General features: G+C 56.2%; 2 protein-coding genes and 1 long non-coding RNA gene across 8 annotated transcripts; 2 read left to right on the top strand and 1 right to left on the bottom strand.

The window, feature by feature from the left end:
* Positions 1 to 651: 651 nt before the first annotated feature.
* On the top strand, positions 652 to 4,887 carry MIEF2 (mitochondrial elongation factor 2). Of its 2 annotated transcripts, none has more exons than XM_081583576.1 (4): positions 652 to 764; positions 2,293 to 2,450; positions 2,605 to 2,785; positions 3,178 to 4,887. In XM_081583576.1, the coding sequence occupies exons 2-4, from the start codon at positions 2,304 to 2,306 to the stop codon at positions 4,230 to 4,232; spliced, it is 1,383 nt and encodes a 460-aa protein (XP_081439702.1). In that variant the 5' UTR covers positions 652 to 764; positions 2,293 to 2,303; the 3' UTR covers positions 4,233 to 4,887. The 2 variants fall into 2 exon arrangements, with proteins under 2 accessions (XP_081439702.1, XP_081439703.1); XM_081583577.1 differs by lacking the exon at positions 652 to 764 and adding an exon at positions 2,060 to 2,091.
* A 2,408-nt stretch (positions 4,888 to 7,295) lies between these two features.
* On the bottom strand, positions 7,296 to 27,496 carry TOP3A (DNA topoisomerase III alpha). 5 transcript variants are annotated; one of them, XM_081583558.1, is made up of 19 exons: positions 27,229 to 27,496; positions 21,202 to 21,261; positions 20,089 to 20,162; positions 19,002 to 19,077; positions 18,194 to 18,302; positions 17,542 to 17,685; positions 17,264 to 17,434; positions 17,008 to 17,108; positions 16,531 to 16,605; positions 15,371 to 15,453; positions 14,641 to 14,848; positions 13,614 to 13,799; positions 13,405 to 13,534; positions 12,321 to 12,434; positions 12,072 to 12,237; positions 11,314 to 11,454; positions 10,618 to 10,740; positions 9,376 to 10,064; positions 7,296 to 8,337 (listed from the first exon to the last, which is right to left on the bottom strand). In XM_081583558.1, exons 1-19 carry the CDS (start codon positions 27,406 to 27,408, stop codon positions 8,159 to 8,161), a joined length of 3,009 nt encoding a protein of 1,002 aa, XP_081439684.1. In that variant the 5' UTR covers positions 27,409 to 27,496; the 3' UTR covers positions 7,296 to 8,158. The 5 variants fall into 5 exon arrangements, with proteins under 5 accessions (XP_081439684.1, XP_081439683.1, XP_081439682.1 ...); XM_081583557.1 differs by having other exon boundaries at positions 7,296 to 8,359; positions 9,347 to 10,064; XM_081583556.1 differs by having other exon boundaries at positions 7,296 to 8,359; positions 9,333 to 10,064.
* Positions 13,422 to 19,500, top strand: LOC145543115 (uncharacterized). Its single transcript, XR_014080449.1, has 2 exons — positions 13,422 to 14,004; positions 18,977 to 19,500. It is a non-coding gene; the product is annotated as an uncharacterized LOC145543115 (long non-coding RNA).
* Positions 27,497 to 27,570: the final 74 nt, after the last annotated feature.

The following is a 27,570-nucleotide window of genomic DNA, read 5'->3' on the forward strand; positions in this document are numbered from 1 at the left end:
GCCGGCGGGGCGGGGAGCTTGCCGGCCCCGCCCCTCAGCCCGGGGCCGCTCCGGACGCGCCCGGGGCCAGCCCGGGGGCGCGGGGCCTAGAGGAGGGCGGTGTCCCGGTGCCCCGAAGGGCCTTCTCGGCTCGCGGCTGTCCCTACTCTGGTCAACGCCGGGGACCCGGGTGGTTCGGAAGGCAGTGGCAGTAGGACGCCCGGGTCCTCGTCCGGAGCCACGAGCCTCCCTCCGGGATACGCTGGGGGACCAGTGCCCACACTCCTAGGCGTCCCGGCTCGGAGGCGAGCCCAGGTGCGCGGTTATGTGCCCGCTTGCCCCTCGAGGGAGGCGTCCCTGCGCCGGCACATGGCGGTCCCAGTAGGTGACAGGACCAGTATCCCCTTCACGGGAGAGGCGGCCGCAGACTACAGTGACCAGGCACTCCACCGATGCTTTCTTGGCTGGGAAGAAGCTCGCGTTCCCACCGCCCGAGTCCCGGAGCGCGACCCTGCACCTTTAAGGCGGTGCTCGCCTAGGAGCCCCGCCCCAAGGAGCGCTCGGCCGCCATTGGCCGAGACCCCCTCAGGGCGGCACGTGGGCACGGGCCTTGAGCGCTCTGATTGGAGTCGGAGCCTGTCCGTCTGCGAGCCGGGGGCCCGTGCCCGCCCTAGGCCTCAGTGTTCCACTCCCGGGTCCTGCACGTTCCATTCCCAGGCGGCCCCGGGGCGCGGCCCGAGCGGCCCCCTGCGTCCCCGGGCCGGGGCACCGAAGCCGCGACGCAGGTACGGGCGGGGCGTGGCCTCCACCGGCCGCGCGGTTCCGGCCGGGAGAGAGCCGGATCGGGCCGAGCTGTGGTCGCTTCTTGGGCCCATCCCGGCGTTCCCCGGGCCTCGGTGTCCTCGCGGCCGGCGCTTGGAGGAGCCTAGGGGAGGCCTGGCCTTGCCCTCTCCCCTTCCCTGGTTAGGGTCTGCGCGCCCCGGGTCAGACAGGCCGGGGCTTTGACCGCTTTACAGTTTGGAGGCGGGTGGCAGTCCTGATGAAGGAAGCTGCCGGGGGGGCCACGCTGGGTCACCCCCCCCACTCCGCCGTCTTTCCTATTTTTAGCTTAGGAAAGGGGGGCGGGTGCGGGGCTGCAGGCCCCACCTGGCAACCGTGCTCCGGCACCCGCTGCGAGCAGGGCAGGCAGAAGTCCTTGGGGCTGAGTTGGCTCTGAGCTCAGGGTCATCTGTTCAGGCATCCTCAGGGTGACAGTTCTGCCTGGCCATCTGACTGGTCCCCTGGGCTTGTCTCTTGGTCACACACCCCTTCAGTGCTCAGGACCTGAGGGCTGGGGCTCAGCCTGCCGGGCCTGGCAGAGATGCCTGTGGTCCCAGCCCCTGGTATTTATGGGTTCCGCATGTCTAACGTTTTCTCCTGGCACCTCCTCCATCTTACAGATGAGCTAAGAGTATCTGGCACACTCAGGCCCTCAGCTCACCTGCTGTGGCCTGGGCTCCCAGCAGCTGAGACCCTTCCCCACCCACTATTGTCCCGAGCCTTAGAGGCCCTTGTCCAGGGGACTGGACTGGCCTGTTGTGGTCTTTAGAGCCCCCTTACACCCTGTCCCCACAGCGGGGCCTTCAGCCTTGTCTGACACATACCTGTTGACAGCCAGTTCTCGTTCCCCGGGCCGTCCTGGGCCATCTCAGTTGTCCTGTTCTGTGACTTGGTGTCCCTGCCTCTGGGGGCTGCCCTGCTGAGATTTGGGGGTAACTGTGCCCCCCTGAATTTTGCTGAGGTTCCCTCAAAGGCCTGAGAGGCTGTCTGGTGCAGGCTGCCTGGGTCCCCAAGCCGTGGTCTTCTCTGGGCCTTGGTTTTCTCCTGCAGGGCCTGGTTAAGAACCAGGATAAGGCTGCTCCTGGGACCTGGTCATAGGGTGGGTTCGAGTCCCCACCATTCACTGTGTGGTCAGCAACCTATTTCTTTATAAATGAGGATGGTGCTGTTAAGACCCCGTCATGGTCTTTGGCGACATCAGGGGGCCTGGAAGGTGGGACCGGGGAGATTGTCTCCCTTCTCTGACCTGCCATGGGCCTCAGGGTCTTTCTCTGTGAGCCCCTTGTCATACAGGTGGGTTGTTTGCAGGTTTTGGTGGGGGGAGGTCTCTGGACCAGCTCCCAGTCTCCTCCCAAGAAAACCTGCAGGTGGCCCCTTTCTCATTGGAAATTCTCTGGAAGCCCCCTTGTGACCCCAACTCTGACCGTAGAGCACCTGCCTGGATGCCAGGCCGGCCCCTCACTGAGTGGCCCCTGCACTCTGGCTCCCTTACAGGCAGACTGACCATGGCGGATTTCTCCCAGAATCGGAGCAAGCGGCGTGACAGCGAGGTGCTGGGTGGCGCTGTAGACTTCCTCCTGGCCAATGCCCGCCTGGTGCTGGGAGTGGGCGGGGCTGCGGTGCTGGGCATTGCTACCCTGGCCGTGAAGCGGGTAAGGTTGGGCTGGCCTGCTGACACAGACTCCACAGCCGGGCTGGGGAGGTGGGACTGCCTGAGACTGCACCTGCCTCCGCCCCTCTGCCTTTTTGGCTCTGCCATGGCCACCCAGGCCTCAGATGCCCTCACCTGTGTCCCTCTGCCTGCAGCTCATCGACAGGGCTACCAGCCCCCGGGATGAGGACGACACCAAGGGGGATGCCCCATGCCTGGAGGACAGCTGGCAGGACTTGAGCCTGCTCAAGGCCACACCACGCCTCCAGTCCCGGCCCCCGCCCGCCACCCTCAGCCAGCCGGTGCTGCCTCCAGCCCCCTCACTCTCTGTCCCAGGTGAGCGGCACCCCTTCTCCTTTGACCTGGGTGGGTCCTGTTTCGGTAGTCACATTCGGGAGATGTAGCCCAGGCCCTGTCCTGGTGTCCGTGTGACCTGCTTGGGTCCCTGCTCCCTATGGGCTCCCTGTGTGTTGGATGCCGTCTCCCTCCTGCGTGGTGCTGAGGCTCCAGCCACCAGGACGTGAGACCATGGGGGCTGGCACCAGAGCGAGGTGGCAGTGTTGTGATGGCGGGAGCCCTCACCTGGGGAAGTGAGACCTGGGGTTTCAGCCTCAGGGTGTTGGGGGGCATCTTGGACAGTGAGAATTCGTCACTGAACTCAGTGCCATCTCAGGTGGTCGGTCCCATTACAACCCCTCTGACTGGCCCTCGGTCCCTTCCCTCTTCAGAAGGGCCCGCTAATGCAGGGCCCCAGACGTTGCCTCAGCCTAGCTCGCCGGCACCACCGCTGTGTCTGACGTTCCAGGAGAAGCTGCTGGCTTTTGAGCGGGACCACGTGACCGTGCCAGGGGCTCATGTGTCTCTGGCCAAGCAGCTGGCCGGCGACATTGCCCTGGAGCTGCAGGCTTACCTGCGAAACAAGTTCCCAGACCTGCCCTTCGGGGCACTTGTGCCTGGCGGGCCGCTCTACGAGGGGCTGCAGGCGGGGGCTGCCGACCCTGTGCGGCTCCTGGTGCCCCTGGCACTGGAGCCAGACCTGTGGAGCCTGGTGGCCGGCTCGGACACTGTAGCCCAAGACCCTCGCTGCTGGGCTGTGCGTAGGACTCAGCTGGAGTTCCGCCCCCGTGGGAGCAGCCCCTGGGACCGCTTCCTGGTGGGCGGCTACCTCTCCTCCCGGGTCCTGCTGGAGCTGGTCCGCAAGGCCCTGACCGCCTCTGTCAATTGGCCGGCCATCGGCAGCCTCCTCGGGTGTTTGATCCGGCCACGCGTGGCCTCGGATGAGCTGCTGCTGGAGGTGCAGCATGAGTGCCTGGAGCTCACCGTGGCCGTGCTACTGGCTGTGGCCGGAGCCCAGGACGGAGACCTCTTGCTGGCCTGGCCCTTGGAGGGGCTGGCCGGGAACCTCTGGTTGCAGGACTGGTACCCGGCTGAGGCTGCCCAGCTGCGGGCCCTGGATGAGCAGGATGCTGGGACCCGCCGGCGGCTGTTGCTGCTGCTCTGCGCTGTCTGCCGCAGTCACCCAGCTCTGTGGCGGCTGGGCCGGGACCGCCTGGCTCAGGTGGTTCTGCACCTGGGCGAGCAGGAGGCTGACTGGGCCGAGGAGGCCCTGGGGGAGCACTTCCTGCAGGCCCTGGAGCTGCTGCTCGGCAGCCTGGAGCGGGCCAGCCTGCCCAGCCACTTCAACCGCTGCGTGAACCTCCTGGATGGCCTGCGGGAGGAAGAGATCGACGACCTGGGTTTCGTGCTGTACCGTGGCCTACAGGCCCCTGAGGGGCTGCTCTAGAGGGTGGACGCAGCTGGGCAACACCCGACACCGCTGCTTTTAGCTGGAACGAGGGAGTGTGGGCAGCTCTCGGCTTGCAGGAGCTGCCGTGAGTCCCAGGCAGGAATGAGGCCACTGTCTTTTTCTGTCCCGAGGGTGAGTCATGCTTCCCTCGGGTGCAGGCATCTCCAGGCTGCTGGTGCTTGGCGGTGGACATTGTGTTTGGTCTCCCCCCCGGGGCTGGAGTCACCTGGGAGCCTCAGAACGTAGCTTTTGGCTGACCCTCAGGCCTGTATTTTCCATGCTGTGTGCCTGGTTTGCTCTCTAGCCTGGACTAGCGGGGGCTAACCTGGGGGAAGCCCCTTCCCCTCTAGCGACAGAGGCCCTGGGAGGGCTCTGTCCTCACTGGGGGATCCAAGGCTCTCTGTGCTGCTCACCTGGCCCACAGCCAAGGGTGCCCGTAGCTGCTGCCGGCTCGGCCCCCACTGTGCCAACACCAGCTGTCCTAGCTGACCCAGCTGACCCTGTGCTCTCCCTGGAGCTGGCAGGGGCTGGGGGGGCAGTGTTGTCTGCCTCCCCTCCCAGGCATCTCTCCTGTCTCTGGTATCCTTCCTGCCGAAGTAAAGCTATGCCGCAAGGACTGTGAATGAGAATAAAAAAGAAAAACTCGAATGTCCATGAGACGCATGTTGGGTTCTTACGTGTAGCCATTTGAGGCTCTAAGCTTGGCCAGAGGGGCTTGGACTCAACCTGGAAGCAGAAGACTGACCTGGAGTGGCATCTAGTTTTAGTAACGGGCACCAGCTGGTCAGGGTTTCCTTTCTTCCAAAAAGCCTGACCCCTGGAGCCCTGTAATCTTCTGGATGGGTGGGGCTGCCAGGGGGCAGTTTGGCCAGCAGTGGTCCACATGGAGAGAGACATGGACCCTCAAGTGGAGGGCAGTTTCCCTGCTTTGTACAGACGGGGATGCAGGCATGTCTAGGTGTCCCTGTGGGAGCTGTGGCTCCCATGTAACCCCATGTGGCAGACGAGCCGGGGAGGGTTTGGGGCCACATGGGCTTGGGGTGAGGCCCCCACAGCTGTGCCAGGCCCCTCCTTCCTGTCCCATGTGTCCTGAGGTGACCCCCTCCCAGCTGGGACTAGGAGACAAGGCTGGAGGAGGTGTTCTTGGGCACTCTGGTTGCAGGGCCAGTAGCCTCTGCGTATCAGGAGGGGCCTGCCTCCCGGGTATTCCCGTGGGCTCAGTGGCTCCACAGAGGGGCACTGGGCAGGAGACTGGCTTCCCCAAGGGCCGTTAGGTCACCTGGTTCAGGAGCTGCCTGGCCTGAGTGCCCTCGGCAGTGAGCAGCTGTGATGGCGGCAAGGGGACAGGCTGGAGGTGGGGCGGCCTTGGCCTCTTCCCTAAGATGAGGGTTCCAGAATACCTACTTCACAGGTGGGGGTGGGGTGTTAATCCAGTGCTGGCACAGAGCAAGGTGCCCCCGAGCCAGTGACTGAGACAGTCCAGCGTCCGTCAGAGTTGGGGGCCTCAGGGAAGTCTGTCCAGATATAAGACAAGTCCTTTCATGGATTAACTCGTGAGCAGGACCCCTCGGGACAGTGCATCACATCCAGAGCGGACCCAGCCAGTGGTTTCAGGCTGTGCAATTACTAAACAGAAAAAGCCCCAATGAAAGTCTGCATGGGAGCTTTCTCACTGGGGCTGCAGACTAAGGGCTTGCTGGGCACATCAACACCCAGGTCCTTGGGGGTCTCACCAAGCTTCCTGGCGGGGTTGCAAACAAGGTCCAAGGGCCCTGACGGGCAGGGCTGGAGCCGAATGGGAGAGGGAAGCCCTCAGCTCTAATCCAGGACCACTGCTGCCCCCAGCCCAGTCCCCTCCAGGATGAGCAGCCTAAAGCCTGGTGTAAGTCATATACATCTGACGCATTTGCATCTTTAACCATATTCTTTTATAATCAGGATAGTCTTTTAAATACTCCCCAAATTAAAAAAAAATCAAAAAGTTAAAAACCTCAGTAACATGACTGTTTGGTAGCACTCCGTTCACTGAGGACACCAAAGCTGGTGTCGACAGCCCAGTGCTCCCAACACCACCACAGGGCCTGGACGCTGCCCGGGTATTCTCAGCAAAGCCACCCACTTCCTGAGCCAGCAGTTCAGCTCGCGGGCCTCAGGCTCACCCGCCTGTATGACCTCAGGGAACTTTCCAGGCCAACCCTGCACCCCTGCCCAGCATGAATATTGGTGGAGACAGGATGGTGCACTGCTGCCCTGCAGAGTGGGCCCCTCCCACCTGTGAGCTGAACATGGACGCAGCTCAGGAACCCGAGACGGAGGTCCAGGGGGAAAGGTGGCCGATGCACCCCAAGGACGGGGGGCCTCTGCCCAGCGTCCTGGGAGGCCTGTGTGGAAAGCTCCCTCACAGCGTCCGCCCGTCTGTGTCCGATGGTCTCACCACCTGGGCTGACAGCAACCCTGCCCCCAGAACCCCCACCAGGCCCTGTGAAGGCCCAGCCCAGGGAGCCCAGCAAGTGGTTGTCAGCAGGACCCCCAGTCCCACCTGGCAGTTCTGGTCCCGGTGGGCACGGGGGCTCCCCGTGGAGAGACTGCAACCCACAGATGAGTTGAAGGTAGCATCCTCAACTCAACAGCAAAAGCACAAACCACCCCACTGAAAAACGGGCAAAGGTCTTCAAAAGACCTTTCATTTCTCCAAAGAAACATGAAAGACCACGTGAGTGGTGAAAGCATGCCCAACTTCAGTGGTCACTGGGAAGATGCAAGTCAAAGCCACGAGATACCACGTCAGGCCCACGAGGATGGCAATATGGGCAAGGACACGTTGGCAAGGATGTGGAGAAAGGGGAACTCTGGTGAGAAGGTAAAATGGCGCAGCTGCTGTGGAGAGTTTAGGGCATAGAATTAAATGACCCAGAAACCCCACCCCCATGTCCATCAACTGATGATGAGTGAACACGGTGGACTAGCTCAGTCAGAGAAACACACAAGGCATTGATGCGCAACCATGAGGGCCACCCCAGGAGACAAGGCGCTCAGAGAGAAGCAGAGGGGGGCCACGGCTGTGCGGCTCTGTTTATGTGAGATGCTCAGCACAGGTAAAAACCAAAGGGACAAAGTGGACTGTGCCACTGGGCTAAGACCAACACCCACTGACCAGACGCTTCAGGAGCAATTCTGGGCAGCTCGCTGTCCAGTCCAGGTGCAAGGGCTGGTCTGAGGGAAGGGTTTGGTGCCAGGAGTCCCAGAACAGTTCGCTTCTTCACCAGCCATGCAACTCAGCCATGCCCAGCCTACTCTTGCTTGTCATCTGAGCTGCAGAGCAAAGTCCACTGATTCCCGCTCAGCTCCACAGTTCTTGGGAGGCCGGCATGGCAGCATCTGCACCAGTTCTTCTTTGCCCCGAAGGACAGCAGTGGGGCTGGTGGAGGCCAGGCAGGTCAGCACTGCCCAGTGTCCTGCCAAACTTCCCCAGACGCTACACCATCACCTGCCAGGGTCAAGGGGCTGGATTCTTTACTGAGGCACCTGAGCTGTGGGGGGTCCTGGCTGCAGCTTCTCAATAAAAAGGCAAAGACCTTCCGCGGACACAACCTCTGAACAAGAGCCTCTCCCTGGCATCCCACCCTTTCTCAGGCCATCTGTGGATGGAAGCCCCTTGCAGACAGGGCCAATCTCCACTAAGGCGCTGACAGCACAGCCCCTGTGAATCGCAGAAGGCAGCCTCTGTAGCTTCTCAGCCATGGACACGGCTGCTCCTGGGTCCTGCACACGGGGCCGCTGTCCAGCAGAGAGAGAGATCTGGACCCGGACCCAACACACAGGCCAAACCCCGAGAGCCGCTAGTGGCCCCTGAGAAACAACTTGCTTCCTAAGACACGAGGGCGAGGGAGGAGGGCAGGTGGTCCCCTCAGCCCGACGCTGCCTCATCTGTTCTGAGGACAGAAGGGACGGGTATGTCCAGGTTGGTGGCAAAGACTACACTTCCGGGGTTTCTTGGCTGCAGACCCCGTGTCTGAGGAGCAGGCCCGAGCCCTCTTGCTTCTGGCCTCCAGCCCCTGGGTTCCTCCCCTGCTTCCTGGCCAGAGGGGGCCTCCGAAGGTCCCTGTGGGGAGAATGGGAGGTTGCTGAGTGCAGATAGGAATGCCCTCCAAGAGCCTTGCCACCAGGGCCTGGGTGAGGGGCCCATGTCACCTCATGTGCAGAGACGGGAACCTGGCAGGCAAACCACCTGATCACGTGTGGATACGACAAAGACAAGCCGGCTGTGACCAATACTCGCTCCCACCTGCCGTGCGAGGAGCCTGAGCTCCGGACCCTCCCTGTCCCTCAGGAGCCTCACAGCATGGACCGCCCTGTCACCCAGGACCAAAGACACCACCTCCTCCCAACAGGAGACCCTGACGCCGGCCGTGCAGGAGGTGATCCAGCTCTGATGCCTCCTACAGACAGACTGCCTCCTACAAGGCAGACGTGGGTCTCTTGGAGCAGTGGTGTCTCTGACCCCTGGCCTGCACCCAGGCCCTGGGCTCTTCCTGTGTGTGCAGACCTGCCATGTGTGTGTCAGGATCACAGCTGTAGGTTAATAGGAACAAGAGAAAGGGAGGAAGCACCCATCTTACTGAGGAGACAGGCTGAAAAACCACGCTAAACGGTTCAAGGACATACAGCTGGACCCATCACAAGGCCATTTGGTCTCTCTCAGACACATGACCAGGTATCTGCTGTGTCCCAAGATGGCCAGGTACCTTCAGGTACCTCATCTACCTTGACCCTACGTCCAGGCAGCAGTTCTCCCCACACCCATCTGCGGGGGGCCAACCCAAACCACATAACCTGGGGCAGGTTCCAAACATCAGGGCCAGGGCTTCCGTCTTACTACACGGGGCTCCAACACAGACCCTGCTAGGTTCGCAAAGGTGGGAGGGGCTCCCAGATCAGGCCCGGCTGTGTGGACCCCAACAGGCCACGTGGCCAGTGTGGGCCTCACGGTCCCCATCTGGGAGGCACAACCACAACCACCACCCAACAGAGACAAGAGCAGCTGTACCTGGAGTATCGCATGGTGCCAGGGGCAGAGCAGACTGCCTGTGACCTCACAGGTGTGAGGTCACAGGCTGGGAGAGCAGCCCTGCCTCCTTACCTGGGGCCACGTTCTCGTCCACCCACTGGAAGAAGCCGCACTGCTGCTCACGGGGCTGGGCGCACGTGTGGAACTGGCGCCCCTGGTTGGGCCCATCCTTCTGGACGGTGCGTGTGACGGCTGGCTGTCCACACAGGCAGGATGCGCCACCGCTACCACCATCGCCGGGCCTGCCGGACCCGCCTGGGAGAGTCCCTGAGCCCGGAGGGCGTCCCAGGGGGCCACCCGGGGGTCTGGACACTGAGGAGGGAGGCCTGGCTCCTGGCTGGCCGCTGTCAGCCCACAGGAAGAAGCTGCAGCCGCCACCACCGCACTTGTAGAACTGGCGGCCCTGGTTGGGCCCCTCCTTCCGGACGGTGAGCAGCAGGGCCTCCTGGCCACAGTTGCAGGTCACCGAGTTGCCCTCACTCTCAATAGTGGGTGGGGGCAGAGTCCTGGTTAAAGCCTTCGAGGGCCTGGTGACGTGGGGCTGGGGCTGGCCCTGCTGGCCACTGTCCATTCTGTTCAGGGACTGGCTAGGCTGCAGGTGGCTGGAGGTCTGGCTGGCAGGCTGGCTCACTTGGGGGGCGCCCCGTGAGAACCTGAGGGCCAGGATCTCCCTCAGGGTCTCATCACACCCGCCGATGCAGCCAACAAATTCTAGGGGCATGGTTGGGGGCAGGCTGCCTCGTTTAAACTTGAGCTTCAACCTGTGAGGACAGAAGATGACAAGACACTCAACCCTTGAGTGAAGAGTTCTCCTGGGTCCACAGGGGGCTGTCCCGCCCACCCCCCACCCCAGGGAAGCCACACAAGGCACAGCCACTTGGCCCTCCAGTCGGCACAAGAGGGAGGAGGGGGCTGGGGGCGGGTGAGCTCTAGGACCCAGTCAACCGCCCACATCCAGATGCCTGTGAAAAGTGCCTGTCCTCGGGCCCCAGTGCAGCAAGGTCCAGGGGCTCTTGGTGTGTGGCTTGGTAATGGCGCCCAGCAGCACGCGGGCTCTGCTCTACTATTAAGCCAGATGTTACACTGGCAACATCCAAACACAACCTGTTCTCATTTTTTTGCTTTGAAAATAAATAAACTTTATCCTAAAGACCTATCTGTTAGTATGCAATTGTTATAAGTTAACAAATATTTAAAAACCTGCTTTCACTTTGAGAATGTGGTAAATCCTCATAAACATAAGTTCTCTGAGATCCTTGTGATTTCTGACACGTGACCACACGTCCAAGGACCAGTCCTGGGCGTCCGTCTCACCTGTAAACAGGGTGCGGCTGACACACAGGACACACGCTCTCATCCCTGCTGGCCTCCAGCACGCTGTCCGGGAACCAGACGGCCGATCGACACTCAGGGAAGCCCGTGCAACTGAGATAAAACCTGGGGAGCAAGGCCGGGTCAGATGGGCGCCCCCAATCCTGGGACGGCGCCATCAGTGGAGACACTTCTGTCTGATCACAGGTGATACTTGAGCTTCTGGAGACACGGTCCGTGACACCAAGATGGGAGGCCCAGCCTGCACTTGTGTCCCTGAAACCCCCTCAATCACTGCTGATGCTGTCTCCTGATGAGGAACCAACAAGCTGCCACCAGCGCTCAGACTGAAGTGGGGCCTAGATGCCCAGGGTGCCCTGAGCCCCTAGCTGGACGCGCCTCAGAGAACGCAGGCCCCACCCTCCTGTAGCTCTGTGAGGAGCAGACAGGCTCAGTGAGTCACTGATCAGGAGGCCTGCGCCACCGTCTACACACGGAGGATCGTCCATCCCCAAGGGATAAGCCCTGCCCCTACCAGCCCTCAATTCCCACAAGGCCACCATTTCAGCACCAACACCCAGTCCGGGAACTGGTGAAGCAGGCCTGCTTTTAAACAGGACACAGAACCAGAGGACGGGCCTGCACAGCAGTACCGGGTCTCAGGGCGGGGGTGGGGGTGGGGCACAGCCAGACACAGACCCGCCGCTCTTCCTGGTCTTGAGAACCATGTCCCGGCTGCACTGCGGACACTTCCTGATGGGCTTGGGCACAGCCGGGAGGGCTTCCTGTGGGGCCACCTCTGCAGCCGCCCCGAAGTACTGGGATAAGGCCTCATCCAACCTGAGGAAACAGAGAGCGTTTACAGCATTCTGTCAGGCGCCCATCACGCACATGTGACTCACACAGCATTCTCCCACAAATGTGGCCGTGTGGGCCATGCGGCCTGCTCCCGAGGTGGCCGCTGCTGGGAGTGATCCAGCCGCAGGCAGGTAACCCTGCCTCACCACCTGCCCCACAGCAAGCAGACCTTAGGCCACGCACACAGTTGAGTTGGTCTGGAATCAAATCTAAATGGCTTGTGTTTTTCAAAATTGGCATGGGGTAAAAAAACGTGTTATTCCCAACAGAATATATAGACATGCTACCTGCTACGGCCACCCCCAAAGGCCCAAGAAAACAACGGGGCACACGCCCACACCTGGTGAACCCACAAGCAAACCGTGCTGCCTGCTAACTTAGGACAGGATGGAAATGGTGTTTCTAAAGCCCGGAATGACTGGACCAGATCCTCCTGGTTACGGTCGCTAGCCTGACAAGGCTCTGGGGTGAGGAGCCAAACAAACAGGGGAGGAGAGAGGGGAGACTGCAGGTGGGAGTGAGGTGCCCAGCAAGGTCACAGTGCATGGAGCAGCCATCCTCAGGGCCTAGCGGGCCGCCCAGCAGTGCCCAGCACTCACTTCCTGGCTTTGGCCACGGCTTCGATGAACACCTGCTTATACTTCTGCACCTGCTGATGCAGGACCACCAGCTTGTCCTTCTTCCCCTCACAGATGAGCTTCAAGTCAGCCTCCAGCTCAGCCCGTAGGTCAGGCTTAGACATCTCGTAGCCCATGGAGTCATAGCCTGTGGACAAGAGTGGCGTCGTGTGGCCCGGGATACACTGTGGGGCTTCATGACCACCACCCCCAAAGCCCCCAGCTCCTCACCTTCCACGAGCCCCATGCCCAGGTGCCCAGGGAGAAAGCGCTTGTCTGGAGTGAGCCCGACGTACATCCGGGCCTTGATGGTCTCGATGTGCTCAGCGTGCGTGGCGTCCGTACCTGAAGGCCACTCCCGTCACTCAGGCTCATCTTTAGCCCCCAGCCCCAGAGGCCCCTTCCTCTGCCTGGACTTCCTACTCCAGGGGACACACCTCCACTCAGAGCCAGCCATGCAGAAGCCTCGTCAGCAACCTCACCTCTCCCCCACACCCATTCATTCCAGCAGTCACGTCCTGCTATAAATCCTTCTGTGAGCTCTTCTGCAGTGAGGAGCTGGGGCCCTGCCCTGCTCCACCCACTCCCCGCACCCCAATCCCCTGTGGCACTGCTCGCCCTGGACTCAGCTGCCCTTAGAGCTGTGGTGAAAACTGAGGGGCAGCAGGTCAGTCACAAGGCACCCACCTGTAAAGCCTGGGCCACAGGACTAATGGGAAAAAGTATTCTGGCCCAATTTCTTGAAAAAAAAAAAAAAAAAATTCTGATTTTTAAACAACTATGGGAAATACTTTATCAGAAGCTAAGCACATGGTCATCCATGGAGAACCCGAGAGGCAGACTCAGATGGCACAGGGGCCCTGCACGTGCTGAGCAGGTGAACAAAGCCAAGTGTGAGTGACAGAAAACAACCGCCACTCTCAGCTGCCAAGCTGCTGACCCGTGATGCTCCTGAAGAGGAAGGTACCCGATTTTATGTGGGTCTTGACAGTTTTAAACGTTGGTACCTTGCTAAATATAAAACAAAAACAACAAATCCCTGTGAGCGCCAAGAACACTGGTCAGCGAGGCCCAGGTGAGCCCAAATGACGGGGAGCACCTGTGCCCACATGCGGACGTGCAGGGCCGCGGCCAAGGGTGCCGACTGCGGTGTCACCTGGACCCAGGGGTTCACGGCTCACACACTGTGCCCTGAGTATGCCCTGAGGCAAGTTCTTCACTGCTCCTGAGCCTCCCTTCAGCTACGAAATGCGGAGGAGAAGACAGCCTCCCTTCAGTTACGAAGTACCAGTTACCATGACGACCAGCTACTGACCAATGCCGTGCTTCTCCATGAGGGCAATGAGGTCGGCCTCAGTGAGCAACTGTGGGGGACTGGTCTCCCCGTCCACCATCTCCACAGTGCTGGGCTGAAAGCAGGTGCCTTGCTCATAGACGGGGAGGGTCTACAGGGGCAGAGATGCAGCAGTCAGCCCACCTGGCCCCGGGCTGGGAATAGGACGGTCCCCTGCCCAGATGCGTCACCTTGTCGCTCCAGCGATCATACGGGTACACGTCCAGATAGTTCCGGGCTAGGATCATGAGGCCATGGGCCACGAAGTGCTCCTGCGCAATGTCGATCTCCACGGTGGTCTCCTGGCCCTGGGCATCCTGCGAGCAGCAGGCCAGGAAGTGGCGGACGATGAGCTCGTACAGCCGCTGCTCATCCCCCTGTGGGCAGAAGAGGAGCCTGAGCACCTCCAGACGCTGTCTGGCCAGTGCTGCCTCCCAGCCCAGAGCTCCGCACCCATGTGCAGGGCAGGCAAATCCCCGCTGCTTGTGGGTTCAGGCCCATAAACTTCACAAGTGGAGTTCCCTTCCCTCAAGACTGGAAAGCAACTCCTCTGACGTAAAGCCTGTCTGAGCAGGAAAAAAGGTAAAAGCAAGTTTCCAAGAGGGCCCGTGTATGCAGGACATGCAGAGTGAAGACACTCAGGCAGCCCCACAAACACACGGTTCATAGCACCCTCTGCCCTTTTAGTAACTAGGGACACAGTGAGACCCCCTGGCAAGAGCCTGTAAGAAGTTCACACTCAGATCCCAAATCCTCCTCTAAGAACGTCTGCAAGGGAGACATGATATCCACACACACAGCCACTGTGCAAACAACTGTCAAATACAATCCTTCAAAGCCAGACCCAGCAAATACAGCACATGCACACAACCGCTAGACGTTGTGCTGCACGACCAGCCCCGTCTCGGGAGGAGGAGGTGGGGGGCTGTGTGAGGGCTCAGAAGGGGCCGCTTGGTCTGCGGGATGGTCAGGGAAGCAGTGGAGGGAGGGGACAGTGTGAGGCGGGGCCTGGACGGGGCACAGCCCCTGTACAATCCCTCGGGGAAGCCAGGCACAGACTGTGGGAGGAGAGTGTCAATATGACATCTCTTCCCCGCAACAGAAGAGAAATTTTCAGTCACGTTATTCCTGAAGTCAGAGCCCACAGAGCAGATTCAACCCAAACCTAAGCCCTGACCTCCTCGTGGGTCCCGTGGCAGCACAGCCAGGAATACCCACCTGCAGGCTGTCAGTGTATTTGGTGGGGTGGATGGGAGGGTGCGCTTGGTCAGACTTATTTCCATTGCGTGGGGTGGGGCCACCGCGCTCTAGAATGTTTCGAGCAAAGGTCCCCCAGCGTGGATCCAGGGTCTGCTGCTCCACCAGTGCTGCCAGGTCTAGGTCTTTGGGGAAAATATTCGTTTCAGTTCGAGGATAGCTGATGTACCTAAACAAGGCCAAACACACACAATGAGAAACAGCTGAAGTGGTCGAGAAACGACTGAACTGACCTAAGAACACTGGTGACCCTAGCAGCAGCCCGTCTGATCCAGAACATTGTGGTCCCCAACACTGGGGAAGTCCCGAGACGAGACCACGAGGGGAGGAGCAGCAGGCACTCCTGTGGGTCACTCCCAGGGGTCAGAGTTGGTTCCAGGCCGCCCACCCTAGCCCTGCCCTCCCACAGGCACACAAGTGCCAAAGGTGCTGCCTGCCCCTGCCAGGGTCCCCACACCCTGCCTATGAGAGGTCAACAGCAGGATCTGAACGTACTCTGTGGGTTCTTGTTTTAGGTTGTAAGTGACTCTGACATGCCTTTTCCATCTCAAAAGTCAAGGCCAAAATCTCTCCATGGAGAGCTGGTGACATCATCTAGACAGTCTGGTTTCCCCACGAGCTCAAGTTCTAAGATGCTGCACCCTGATTTAGACACATCAAACTCTCTTCCCAAATGAGGACTCAGGCTTACCCTTGGGTGTAGAGCTTTTCTGCAATCCTCATGGTTTCTTTAGCATTTATCCTCAACTTCCGAGATGCCAGCTTCTCCAGCTCCTGTCAGACGTGTGACAGAGTATGAGTCAGAGGACACAACACCCACACCCTCTTCTTCAGCACCCCTCGGCCATCACCCTGGCTGTGTCACACACGTGTAAAAGGCTGTGCTGGGGAAGGATTCCGGGCCCGTCGGGCAGTCAGGCCACAGCCCAAGGGGTGTTGGACTCTGAGTGCAGAAGCCAGAATGAGTGGGGACAGGAGTGGACACACTCCTGGGCACAGGCACTAGGGGATCTGACGAGGAGGGCTGGACAGGGGTGGGGCCAGGAACTGCGTTTCTAACAAGGGTCTAAAAGGCTTGTTCCAGTGCCGGCGGTCTGAGACCTGCACTCTGGGGACACCATCCAGACCTCGGGGCCTCCCCTGGTGACAAACATCCATGCAGGCATCCAGGCGGTCATCAGCTATCCCTTCCCTTGCGGGAGGACCTCTGAAAATGCTGCTGGCTACACGTCTGAGCATGTCAACCAGAGAGGGATAACGCACTTAGGTTCACTGCACACAGCCTGTAACCCCCACTGCCCCTGCCGTCCCACAGGCTCCACCTTCAGGGTAAACACACCCTGAACTCTCCTGAAGAGTGGGGACTGGGAAGCGGCACCCTAAGGTGTCCTGCTGGGCGGCTTTTCCTGGGGTCACAAAATTTGAGAAGTCTTATTTGGGGGCAGGCTCATAATCTGGGTATGCAAAATGAGGTTTACACAGATTATGCAGAAACAAAGAAAATGCTTTTCCACTTGGGTGGAAAAAACTAGCTACTTCGATAACAATGCTGTTAAAAACAACACGGAAAACAGAGGACGACACCAAAACCGCAGCAGCAACCACCTAAGGATGGGAAGCGTTGGTGACTTCTCTCCCTGCTTGTTTCCCACACCCCGCACAGAGCAGTTACGTCATATTTATTAGTTGCTCGAGCAGGTCCTGCTCTGGGGTCTGTTTTCCTTCCTGTGTGGCACCGGGAAGACAGATGCCCCTGGGCACCTTCTGCAGGAGAAGCCGGTGCCCTCCACAGATGCCAGGGCTCCTTGGGGCTGGCACAACTCCCCCAACCAACTCCCATCCAGAACGTACCACAGTGTCCAGAGCTTGAGGTCTCCACTTGCTCTTGGCTTTGGACCTGACCTCCACCACTGTCGCCCTGGGATCCTGGCAAGACAGGGAAAGCTGAGGTCACCGTGACCGGCCAAGCATCTTCCCCAGCTATCAGCACCTGCAGAGGTCCTGCTTCTACCCAGTTCCCCAGCTTCCAGCTCCAGGATCTGTGGTTCCTGGTTGGCCTAGCGGGTCCTTATCTGCCTCTGGTGAGAGTGCAGTTTTGGGACAGATTCCAGCTGCATATTTATTAACACTCCTGGTTTCACCTGAAAGTTCTATAAGTCTTTCCTTCCACATTCAATACTGTTTTCATGGGGTCTTACTGGTGCTGAAAGCTGATGCCCTGAGATGCATGCTGAAAACTGCAGTCCCGTGGGACACGGGACAAAAAGGGGCAGCTTAGGAAGTCACAGGACAGTCTTCCCAGATCACCACGTTCTGAGACCTTCTCACCTCCATGCACAGCTGATAGAGGACGAGACACGCTGTGTGGTTGAAGAGACGATGCCTTTTCCAGCTGAACTCTACCACACCATCCCTGTGGTCATGAGTCACTGTTGGGGACACAGGAAGGCCATGACTCAGGGAGAGAGGCCCATCACAGGGAGAGCAAGAGCCACCTTGGACACATGACGAGGGGGCAAGGACAGCGAGGCACAAACCACCCCCTGGACCAGCACCGGGGCCACCCACAGGCCTTGGCCCGCACCTCGGATCTTGTGGAAGACTTCCGGCACAAACGCCTGAATGGCTTTGAACCTCTCTACCACGAACCCCAGGGTGGGGAACTGGCAGCTGCCATAGCTGATAAGCTGCTCCGCCAGCACCTCGGGGAAGATCTTCTGCAGCCGCAGCGTCTGGAACCTGGTGAAGGCTGCCCCTGGCAGAGAGGATGGATGGAAGGAGACACCGCGGATGGCAAGGTCATGGCCAGATGCATGCCCAAGCCCAAGCCCCGGCCCCCCACCCCCACAGCCCCCTCCTCACCAATCCTCAGGTCCAACTCCTGCCTCACATCCACAGCGTCGCTCACTCTCTGGTCGGGCTCCGTCAGGTTTTCACAGGCTGTCCGGACGGCGCGGGCGGTGATCTCAGAGAAACGGGCTCGCAGCACCTGCAGGCTGGGCTTCACTGCACAACAGAGGATGCACAGAGCAGGGGTGGTCACATGGGCTCACTGCTCCCAAACCACCCTGAACCCTGGAGGGTGAACCAGTCCAAGAGGCTATGAGGCATCCAGCTTCACTGGTTCAGTTAAATTAGCCACGTGCTGCCTAAGAGGGAAGCCTCGTGGTGGCCAGGCTGAGAGCTGTCAGAAACAGGGGTTGAACGCATCTCAGTCACCAGCTGAAGCAGCCTGGTGAGCCTTGTGAGAACGTCCATGTCCCTCGCTGTCTTGGGCCTTTAGGGAAAAGCACCCCCACTTTCTGAAGCCCAACAATGGCCTTCAAGCCACCCTCTCACTTACCTGAAATCATTCAGTGGATGTCAATGGTTATTTAACGTCCAGGCATCATATAGCTTGGACCAAACAGGCAACAAGCCCTGGGCTGTAGGGGCTGAGCCCCCAACACATGGCTGCTGAGTCTGGCAGGGGGACTCAGGCTGAGCGTCACCCACTGTGGTCTCAGATACTCACCAGCCTTGCACACATGGATGACCTCAAACCCAATGTTTTCACCCTCTCTGTCACAGTCAGTCCAGATCACCAGGGCCTGGCATTGCCGGGCCTCTCGCTCCAGAGTTTTCTGAAACACCGGGTTGGGATAAGAGGGTAAGAGCAGAACCTGCAGAGCGACCGCCTGATAGCTTTGCACTGGACCTGCCCAGTGCTGGCGAGGCTCCTCAAGACACCAGCTCGGTGAGGCCTGTCCCCACCGGGTGCACTGAAAAGGCTAGGTCACCAGAGCAGCCAGCCTGCCTGGGAGCTCCTAGAAGACGGGGTTTATACCACGACACCCATGTGAGGAGCCCTGAAACTTGGCTCTAACACACACTTTCAGCTCTAGGAGTTCTATGTCCTGGGTTAAAAAAAAAAAAAAATCAACCCTGAATTGAGATTCACCCCAGGAAAGGCCCCCAGTAGGCAGTGAACCAAGGATAGGTGCCCCGACAGCCTGAGAAATCAGAGCTCAGGGCCAGACGGCCACTCACAGGCTGCAGGCTCTCCCTCCAGTGAGGGGAGGGTGGGAGCTGCTCTGACGACAGAAGCATGCTTATTCCCAAGATCTCCTCAGGTGGCCACAGTTCATAAAAACACTCACCCAGTCCCTCAGCCACTTAGCTGAAGTGGCCTCACTTCTACAGAATGGATGGGAATGTTTTAAATTGTGGTGCCTCGTTTAGTAGAAAACCTCAGTTCTAATGCCATCAAAATACAGAAATCTCTCTGTTTAATTATGTGGTGGTTGTTCAATTGCAGGGCCACGTGTCTCCCAAGATCCTACCTTGATGTCTACAAAATTCTCTGGGCAGTACTTTTCAATTTCCGCTTCAAAGAGGACAAGAGGATTGCAGCTCTGCCTAGAAAAGAAAACACAAAATCCTAACTCAGCGCAGGAGGGAGAAAGCCGTCCCAGTGCCCTGGTGGTACGTCCCCACCAGAATCAGGCCCCAAGAAAAAGCCAGAGAACATGAGTGAGACTGTGACCTTCCGAGAGGCACTTCCCCTGGGGATTAACAGGAGTTGCTGAGAAGAAATTCTGGAGCCCTTTCTTGCATATCTGCAACAGGGTAAAGCAACCCAATGACTGAAAGCAAAGGTCTGGGTGGGGAGTTCCCTAGTTGTCCAGTGGCTAGGACTTGGCATTTTCACTGTATGGCCCTGGTTCAATCCCTGCTTGGTCAAGGGTCTGGGTATTTTGGGGAACACACCTGGAAGTATGTATTTATTCTAAGCATGTGGTGAAAATTCACAGCAAACAATTTAATCCTAGGTCACTGCCACGGTATCTACGGTTTGTGTCTCCCTAGACTCATAGGCTGGAATCCCAACAACTGTGGGAAGGGGCCAGAAGGTGGGGCCTCCTGGAGGCCACTTGAGCTCTTATAAGAGACCCTGGCCGGCTCTTGAGACCATCCAGCACATGAGACGTCAGCTGGCTACAGGCAAGAGGAGGGCCTCCTGGGACCGAGCCGGTGCTCCGACCTCTGGCCTCTGTAAGTGGGAGAACTGGTTTCTGTCCCACACAAGACACCCAGCGCCTGTGTTTTGCTACAGTAGCCAGATGGACTCAGTCATCTTACTGCTGTAAGTTACCTAACACTGACATGCCTCAGACTTCCAGTGATGTTTTACCGCTTGATAGCTTTGCACTGGACCTGCCCAGTGCTGGCGAGGCTCCTCGAGACACCAGCTCGGTGAGGCCTGTCCCCACCGGGTACACCGAAAAGGCTAGGTCACCAGAGCAGCCAGCCTGCCTGGGAGCTCCTAGAAGACGGGGTTTATACCACGACACCCACGTGAGGAGCCCTGAAACTTGGCTCAGGTCACTGTAATAATCAGAATGTTCTGCCCCCAGGGATCGAACTAACCATTTGCGAAACTGCATCCGGAAATCATGGGCCAGCAAGTGTCCTGAGACTGAGGTCATTACCATGGTGACGTTCTGAATGAGGACAAAATTCACGTTAGCCTTGTTTTTCTTTAAACTTCAAACTGTTTATTTTGTATTGGGGTACAGCCGATTAACAATGTTGTGACAGTTTCAGGTGAACGGGGAAGGGACTCAGTCACACACAGACGTGTATCCATTTCCCCCCCAAACCCCCCTCCCATCCAGGCTGGCACATAACATTGGGTAGAGTTCCACGTGATACACAATAGGTCTTTGTTGGTTATCCACTTTACATTAGCCTTTTAGCAATCAGATTTTACCAAATCAAAGTAGGGAACTCCTATAACTTCTATTAAAGAGAAAAAAAGTGGTTGTCGAGGGTGGGGGGAAGGGAGGATGAATGGGCAGAGCACAGGGGCTTTGGGGGCAGTGAGAATACTCTGCATGGGGTCATAATAGTGGGTACAGGTACACATTCACCCAAAACCATAGAATGCACATGAGGGGGGTGAACCCTAATGTCAACTTGGGACTCTGGGTAAAGATGATCTCATGTATCCCGTCAACCACAACAAAGGTACCATCTAAGGGGGTTGTTGCAGGGCTGTGTTGGGGCAGGGTGTGTGTGTGTGTGGGAAATCTCTGTACCCGCCTCTCAGTTCTGCTGTGAAGCTACACACACACACACACAACCTCCCAAAACCAGCAGGTTGAAAAGAAATAAACAAATACAGCTTTTCAAAGCCAAAGCCATAGTGATATTAATACCATTCTAATTCTGGCTCCATGATGCCTTTTATATTTAAACTATGGTATATTAGCTTGTCTCTTGTCATACAGAGCTGACATTGGAACCATATTTTATAAAAAAGAGACTTTCTTATGAATTATAAAACGATAACCTGTCACCAGTGATCTTTAGGTCACAGAAACAGTTCTTAAAAGACACTGTATTGTCTACAATGGCCAGGCTAATTCTCCTTGATTAAATAATTCTATAACACAAGCTCTCTTTTCCCAAGGAATGCAGAGCAAGACGTGGGTCCAAAAGCACCCTTCAGGCACAGGATAGAAGCCCTGCAGTACCTACCTGGCCACACAGATGATAATCAAACTCATAGATCTTGTTGAATCTTGAAAGTCCTTCCCTCTAGAAAACAAAACAAAAATAGAGAAAATATATAAAGCACATAAAAGACAAACTGAGTCCTCACATAAGGATTAAGCAAACTCCTGCAGAATATTAAAAATGCAACAGAACTTCCTACAGATTAATACAAGGTGAGATCACCAGGCCCATTTGTGAAGTGGCCTCTCCACACTCAGGGAAAAGCAGGGACCTGGTCATGTCCACGGCAGTCAGACAACATGTTCCTACAGGTGAGACTGGGCTTGTCCAAGATCACATGACAATTACTCCAGACAGGATTACAACGTGTCTCACCAGTTCTCTGTTCTTCACACACATTTCTACTTCCCAGCCATACAACTGTACCAATAAACTGGGGACCATGGGCAAGTCATTCACCTTTCTGAACCTCACTTTATTCCGAGTAAAGTCATCTGTAAGGTCCCTCTGGCTTTGACATCCAGTGAAGCTGTGAGTTTCAGTCAGGCCTGGGAACCAGCCTACTACCTCCTTAGCTGCACTTTTCCGTGAATGAGACCCTCTCAGAGAAGATCCCAGCCTTCAAAAAGGTGTTAAAAGTAACTACATGTGTGAGTTTTACACCAACGCAGCACAGAAGACAAGACACATGCAAAGTTGGACTCTGGGAACCTGCAAGCACCAAGGATTGTGTCCAGAACATTCTCCCCCAGCCTCACACAAATCTTCTGTGTGGAACAGTCAGTGCAGATCCCTTCAAGGCACAATGGCAAACTTAAAGTGGAAATTTATTTTCAAATCTGATACACGAGTTCACTGGGTCCAGTGCTGCTTTACAAACTGCAATTGCTTGTTAAGCCCTTTCAGTCTAGAGAAGAGAAACAGTTGAATCAGCAGCATTTCTACCTCTTTCTAAGAACGCATTAAACCTTCTCAGACAAACTCCTACATGGGCCCTGATACGTACCAAGGCCCAAGCTCTCTGGCTGCCACAGGCTGAGTCCAGCCAACAGCCTCATCCCAGCCCGGCCCCCATGGCTGTCCATGGTCCCCACTCTCCTGGGGACAGTCCGGAAACTGTGTTCTAATCCTCTTCCAGGGGATGACCTGTCTAACAACATGTGTGCGCCCCAGGGCAAGGCACTCCCAGGCAGTCTGTGCCAGTGGATGGTCCTGAGGAACTAAAATGTTTTCCTGGCATTTCAAACTTGCCCCCGACCGACTCCCCCCAAGTTCCCAGCTGAGGACAGCACTCAATTATGCATGATTCCACTGCCTGGGTGAGGTGCTCAGGAGTGGGCTGCTTAAATTCCAGCAGAGTTCTGGAGCCTAGAGAAAGAAGAAAACCAAGTATACAGACCAAAAAGGTGGCTTTAGTGATCTCTCTGCAGAGCCATCCATGCGGTCAAAATTAGAGAAAACAGACAAACAAACTCCCCTCAGATGCCAGAGCCGTCCCTGCTCTAAGCACTCTGCAGGGAGTGATCACGTTGCTGCCACTGAATTTACAGGACTTCTCCTTCTGAATATAAAATCCTCAAAGATCTATGAGTTACTAACAATGGTCACTGTCTAAAGTGGGGCTGCTCTGCTTACACACATCTATGTTCTCTAAACTATCTGCAGTAGTTACTACCATTTAAGCACTACTGTTAAGGAAAAAAAAAGACTTTATCTTAAGTTAATAGTGAACTTCTCTCAAATGTATATATGTTTCTACATACGAGTCTTTTCCATGATGAGTATCTAATTACCTATCATAACTACAACTTGATTTTACCCCCCGTTGCTGTTACTTGCTACTTCCATTCTTTTCTATTACTAAGCTGCCAAGGGCATCTCCTGATTCTGAGCTCTGCATGTGGATGTCTTGGCTCCTCCTTCAGAATTTACGTCCCTGAAAGGCAGGGATTATGTCATGGGAAGCAACCCCTGTGTGAGAGCGAAATAAGTGAACAGACCCATCTCTGCCTTAGAGAGTGACACACATGGGAGAGAGGGACAAGCAGCTGGAGGACGTGACCTATGACAGAGATCCCCAGCATCAAGAGCTGTGAAAACACATCTGGAAACAGAGACGGAAATGGATGGAGAGGAGCCTGAGGAAAGACTTCACAAAACAGGTTACTTTACATCACACAGAAAAATTAACCCAAAATGGATCAATGACCTGACTATAAGAGCTAAAACTCTTAGAAGGAAACACAGGGGCAAACCTTCATGATCTTCAGTTTGGCAATGGTTTCTTAGATATGATAGAAAAAGTATAACCAACAAAAAGAAAATTAGATAAACTGGATGTCATCAAAATTAAACTTTTCTGTATCAAAGAACACTATCAAGAGAGAAAACAACCCACAGAATGGATGAGAACATCTGCAAGTCATACATCTGAGGAGGACCTAGTACCCTGAATATAGAAAGAACTCACAGCTCAATAACAAAAAGACAATTCAAAGCTGGGCAAAAGACATGGACAGACATTTCTCCAAAGGCGACACAGTGGCTAACAAGCATATGAAAAAATGCTCAGTGTCACCAGTCACTTGGGAAGCACAAACTAAAACCACAAGATATTTCACACCCACTAGTATGGTGATGGTTTTGACTATGCCAAAGCCTTTGACTGTGTGGATTACAACAAATTGTGGAAAATTCTTCAAGAGATGGGAATATCAGACCACCTGACATGCTTCCTGAGAAATCTGTATGCAGATCAAGAAGCAACAGTTAGAACTGGACATGGAACAACAGACTGGTTCCAAAACGGGAAAGGAGTACGTCAAGGCTGTATATTGTCACCCTGCTTATTTAACTTTTATGCAGAGTACATCATGAGAAATGCTGGACTGGATGAAGCACAAGCTGGAATCAAGATTGCCGGGAGAAATCAATAACCTCAGATATGCAGATGACACCACCCTTATGGCAGGAAGCGAAGAAGAACTAAAGATCCTCTTGATGAAAGTGAAATAGGAGAGTGAAAAAGTTGGCTTCAAACTCAACATTCAGAAAACTAAAATCATGGCATCTGTTCCCATCACTTCATGGCAAATAGATGGGGAAACAGTGGAAACAGTGACAGACTTTATTTTTGGGGGCTCCAAAATCACACTGAAGATGACTGCAGCCATGAAATTAAAAGGTGCTTGCTCCTTGGAAGAAAAGTTATGACCAACCTAGACAGCTTATTAAAAAGCAGAGACATTACTTTGCCAACAAAGGTTCGTCTAGTCAAAGCTATGGTTTTTCCAGTAGTCATGTATCAATGTGAAAGTTAGACTATAAAGAAAGCTGAGCGCCAAAGAATTGCTGTTTTTGAACTGTGGTGTTGGAGAAGACCCTTGCGAATCCCTTGGACAGCAAGAAGATCCAACCATTCCATCCTAAAGGAAATCAGTCTTGAATATTTATTGGAAGGACTGATGCTGAAGCCGAAACTAATCCGTTGGCCACCTGATGCGAACAACTGACTCACTTGAAAAGACCATGATGGTGGGAACGATTGAAGGCAGGAGGAGAAGGGGATGACAGAGGATGAGATGGTCGGACGGCATCACCGACTCAATGGACATGAGTCTGAGCAAACTCCAGGAGTTGGTGATAGACAGGGAACCCTGGCGTGCTGTAGTCCATGGGGTCGCAAAGAATCAAACATGACTGCGTGACTGAACTGACTGACTGAGGATGGTGATAACTGGGCTTCCCAGGTGGTGCTAGTGGTAAAGAACATGCCTACCAATGCAAGACACTTAAGAGAAGGAGTTCAATCCCTGGGTCGGGAAGAACCTCTGGAGGAGAGCCTGGCAACCCACTCCAGTATTCTTGCCAGGAGAATCCATGGACAGAGGAGCCTGGAGGGCTCCGGTCCAAGGACCCGCAAAGACTCAGACACGACACAACTGAAGCAACTTAGCACGCGTACAAAACAGTGATAATTAAAAAAAGAAAAAGTGTTGACATAATATGAAAAAACTAGACCATCAGTGGAGAGAATATATTATGTTTCAGCCACTGTGGAAAATAGTTTGGCAGTTCCTCAAACAGTTGAAGATAGAATTAACTTGCTGCTGTTGCTAAGTCGCTTCAGTCGTGTCCGACTCTGTGCGACCCCATAGACGGCAGCCCACCAGGCTCCCCCGTTCCTGGAATTCTCCAGGCAAGAACACTGGAATGGGTTGCCATTTCCTTCTCCAATGCACAAAAGTGAAAAGTGAAAGTGAAGTCGTTCAGTTGTGTCCAACTCTTAGCGACCTCATGGACTGCAGCCCACCAGGCTCCTGCGTCCATGGGATTTTCCAGGCAAGAGTACTGAGTGGGTTGCCATTGCCTTCTCCAGAATTAACTTAGGACCCAGCAATTCCACTGCTAGGAATTTACCTCAGAGAACTGAAAACGGATATTCAAATGAAAATTTGTGTGTGAGTGAACGTTTACAGCAGCTCTATTCCCAAGAGCCAAAAGGTGGAACCAACCCAAATGCCCACCAACTGATGAAAGGATAAACAAAATATGATCTGTCTACACAACGCGATATTATTCAGCTGTAAAAAGGGATGCAGTGCTAACACACGCTACAGCGTGAAGCTTCCAAAAATGCTAAGTAGAAGAAGCCTGACACAAAAGGCCACATATCACGTAAATCTCTTCGTAAGACATATCCAGAACAGACACATCTTAGGGGACACAAGGCAGATTAGTGGCGCCCAGCGGCTAGAAAGAGTGGAGAAATGGGGGTGACTGCTTAATGGCTATGGCATTTCCTCTCGGTGTGATAAAACCTGGAACTAAATAGAGAACAACACTGGGGATGTAGTGAACACTGATGAACTGTACCTTCAAGACAGTTGATACTCACCCATGAAACACGTGGCTCTCTCATCCTCTCTTCCTATGCCCACTGGCTCCTTCCCCCAGCACCCCACACTTTCAACTTTCCAGTTTTGAACTTGCCAACCTGTTTCAAGCCAGTGGGTTACCCTTTGTACACGTGGCCCTCACTGCCTGGTAAAACTTCAAGACTGAGGTCAAATGTGCACCCAGAAGTGCTGACTGAGGGCCTGCTGTACTCCACACACATATTGGGTATGAGGAGACCCAACAGCCACAGCTCTTTCCTTCCAAGCTGAGGGTCCATGGAAGGGTGGTGGGGACTTGGATGAGATGAGCAACTTGCACAGCACATTATGGAACTGTAACCAGGAGATGCCTTCCAAGTAGAAAGGGACACAATGACAGTTTATCACACTGCACCCTGACTCCTCTGGGGGAGAGAAACGTGAGGAAAAGGTTCCCCGAAGAAGAGACACTTAAACGGAGGCCGAAGGATACAGAAGTTAGCTGTGTAGACAGGCCAGTCTCAAGGAGCCTGGAGCCCCAGGAGCGGGCACAGCCTGGGGCTGGTCACCAGGACGCTCAGCGCCGGGAAAAGGTGACGCTGTCAGCCAGCACCCGCACAACCTCGGCTCCAGTTCCCACCACCTACACGCGGGAAGCAGAGACCTGAGGACCCTGAGATGTGAAAGAAAAGAGAGCACGGGACTTCCACTCGCGCGCTGAGAAATGTCCAGAAAACCATTTCGGGGCCCACTTTTGTAACTGAGAGCGTCCCCAACAGCTTGTAAGGCCTCCGGTCACCCCCTTTCCAAACCTTTTCACCGTCTCTCTCCTCTGTGCCTCCCATGATCCAGAACAGACCTGATCTCCACCTCGCCCGGCGGGACAGGGGCTCGGGCGGGTCGCCCCGTCGGATGCACCCAGACGGACGACCCCGCAGGCTCCAGAGCAAGCCGGGGGAGTTCGGCAGGCGGTTCTGCGTCTCAGACCGGCTTGGCACTCGCCGCCGCGCAAGGCAGACCCAAGGTCTCCAAACAAACTAGAGACACTAACTCCGTTTCTAAGCGCCCGTCGGTCGCAGCAGGCGCCCGGACGCCCTGCTCCGACGGCGGGGACGCCCGGAGGGAGCAGCGGCCGCTCGTCCCCGTCCCGCCGGCCCGGGGACCTCCTCACCCGCCGCATGCGGCCGTCGGACAGCAGGTCGGCTATGCCCTTGGCCGCGTCGTTCTTCTCGGCCACGCAAAGGATTTTCCGCACGCCTCGCAGGGCCACCTCCATGGCGGCGCGAGTCAGGGCCCGAGCACCGGGCCGCGGCAGCCACCGGAGAGAGCGGCTGGCTGCCGGAAAGATCATCCCCGGGCCCAGCGCATCTGCGGCACCAGCCCCGGGAACCGGGAATCTCCAGCTGGCCCGCAATCCCGCGCACAGTCCGCTTCCGCCCGCCCTCCAGCCGCTTCCGCCAGCGCTAGTCGCACATCCCCGTGAACTACAACTCCCAGGCCGCCCCGCGCGGCC

Source organism: Giraffa tippelskirchi, chromosome 3, assembly GCF_054371585.1.
Source record: "Giraffa tippelskirchi isolate mGirTip1 chromosome 3, T2T-mGirTip1v1.2.pri, whole genome shotgun sequence".
Classification (NCBI taxonomy): domain Eukaryota; kingdom Metazoa; phylum Chordata; class Mammalia; order Artiodactyla; family Giraffidae; genus Giraffa; species Giraffa tippelskirchi.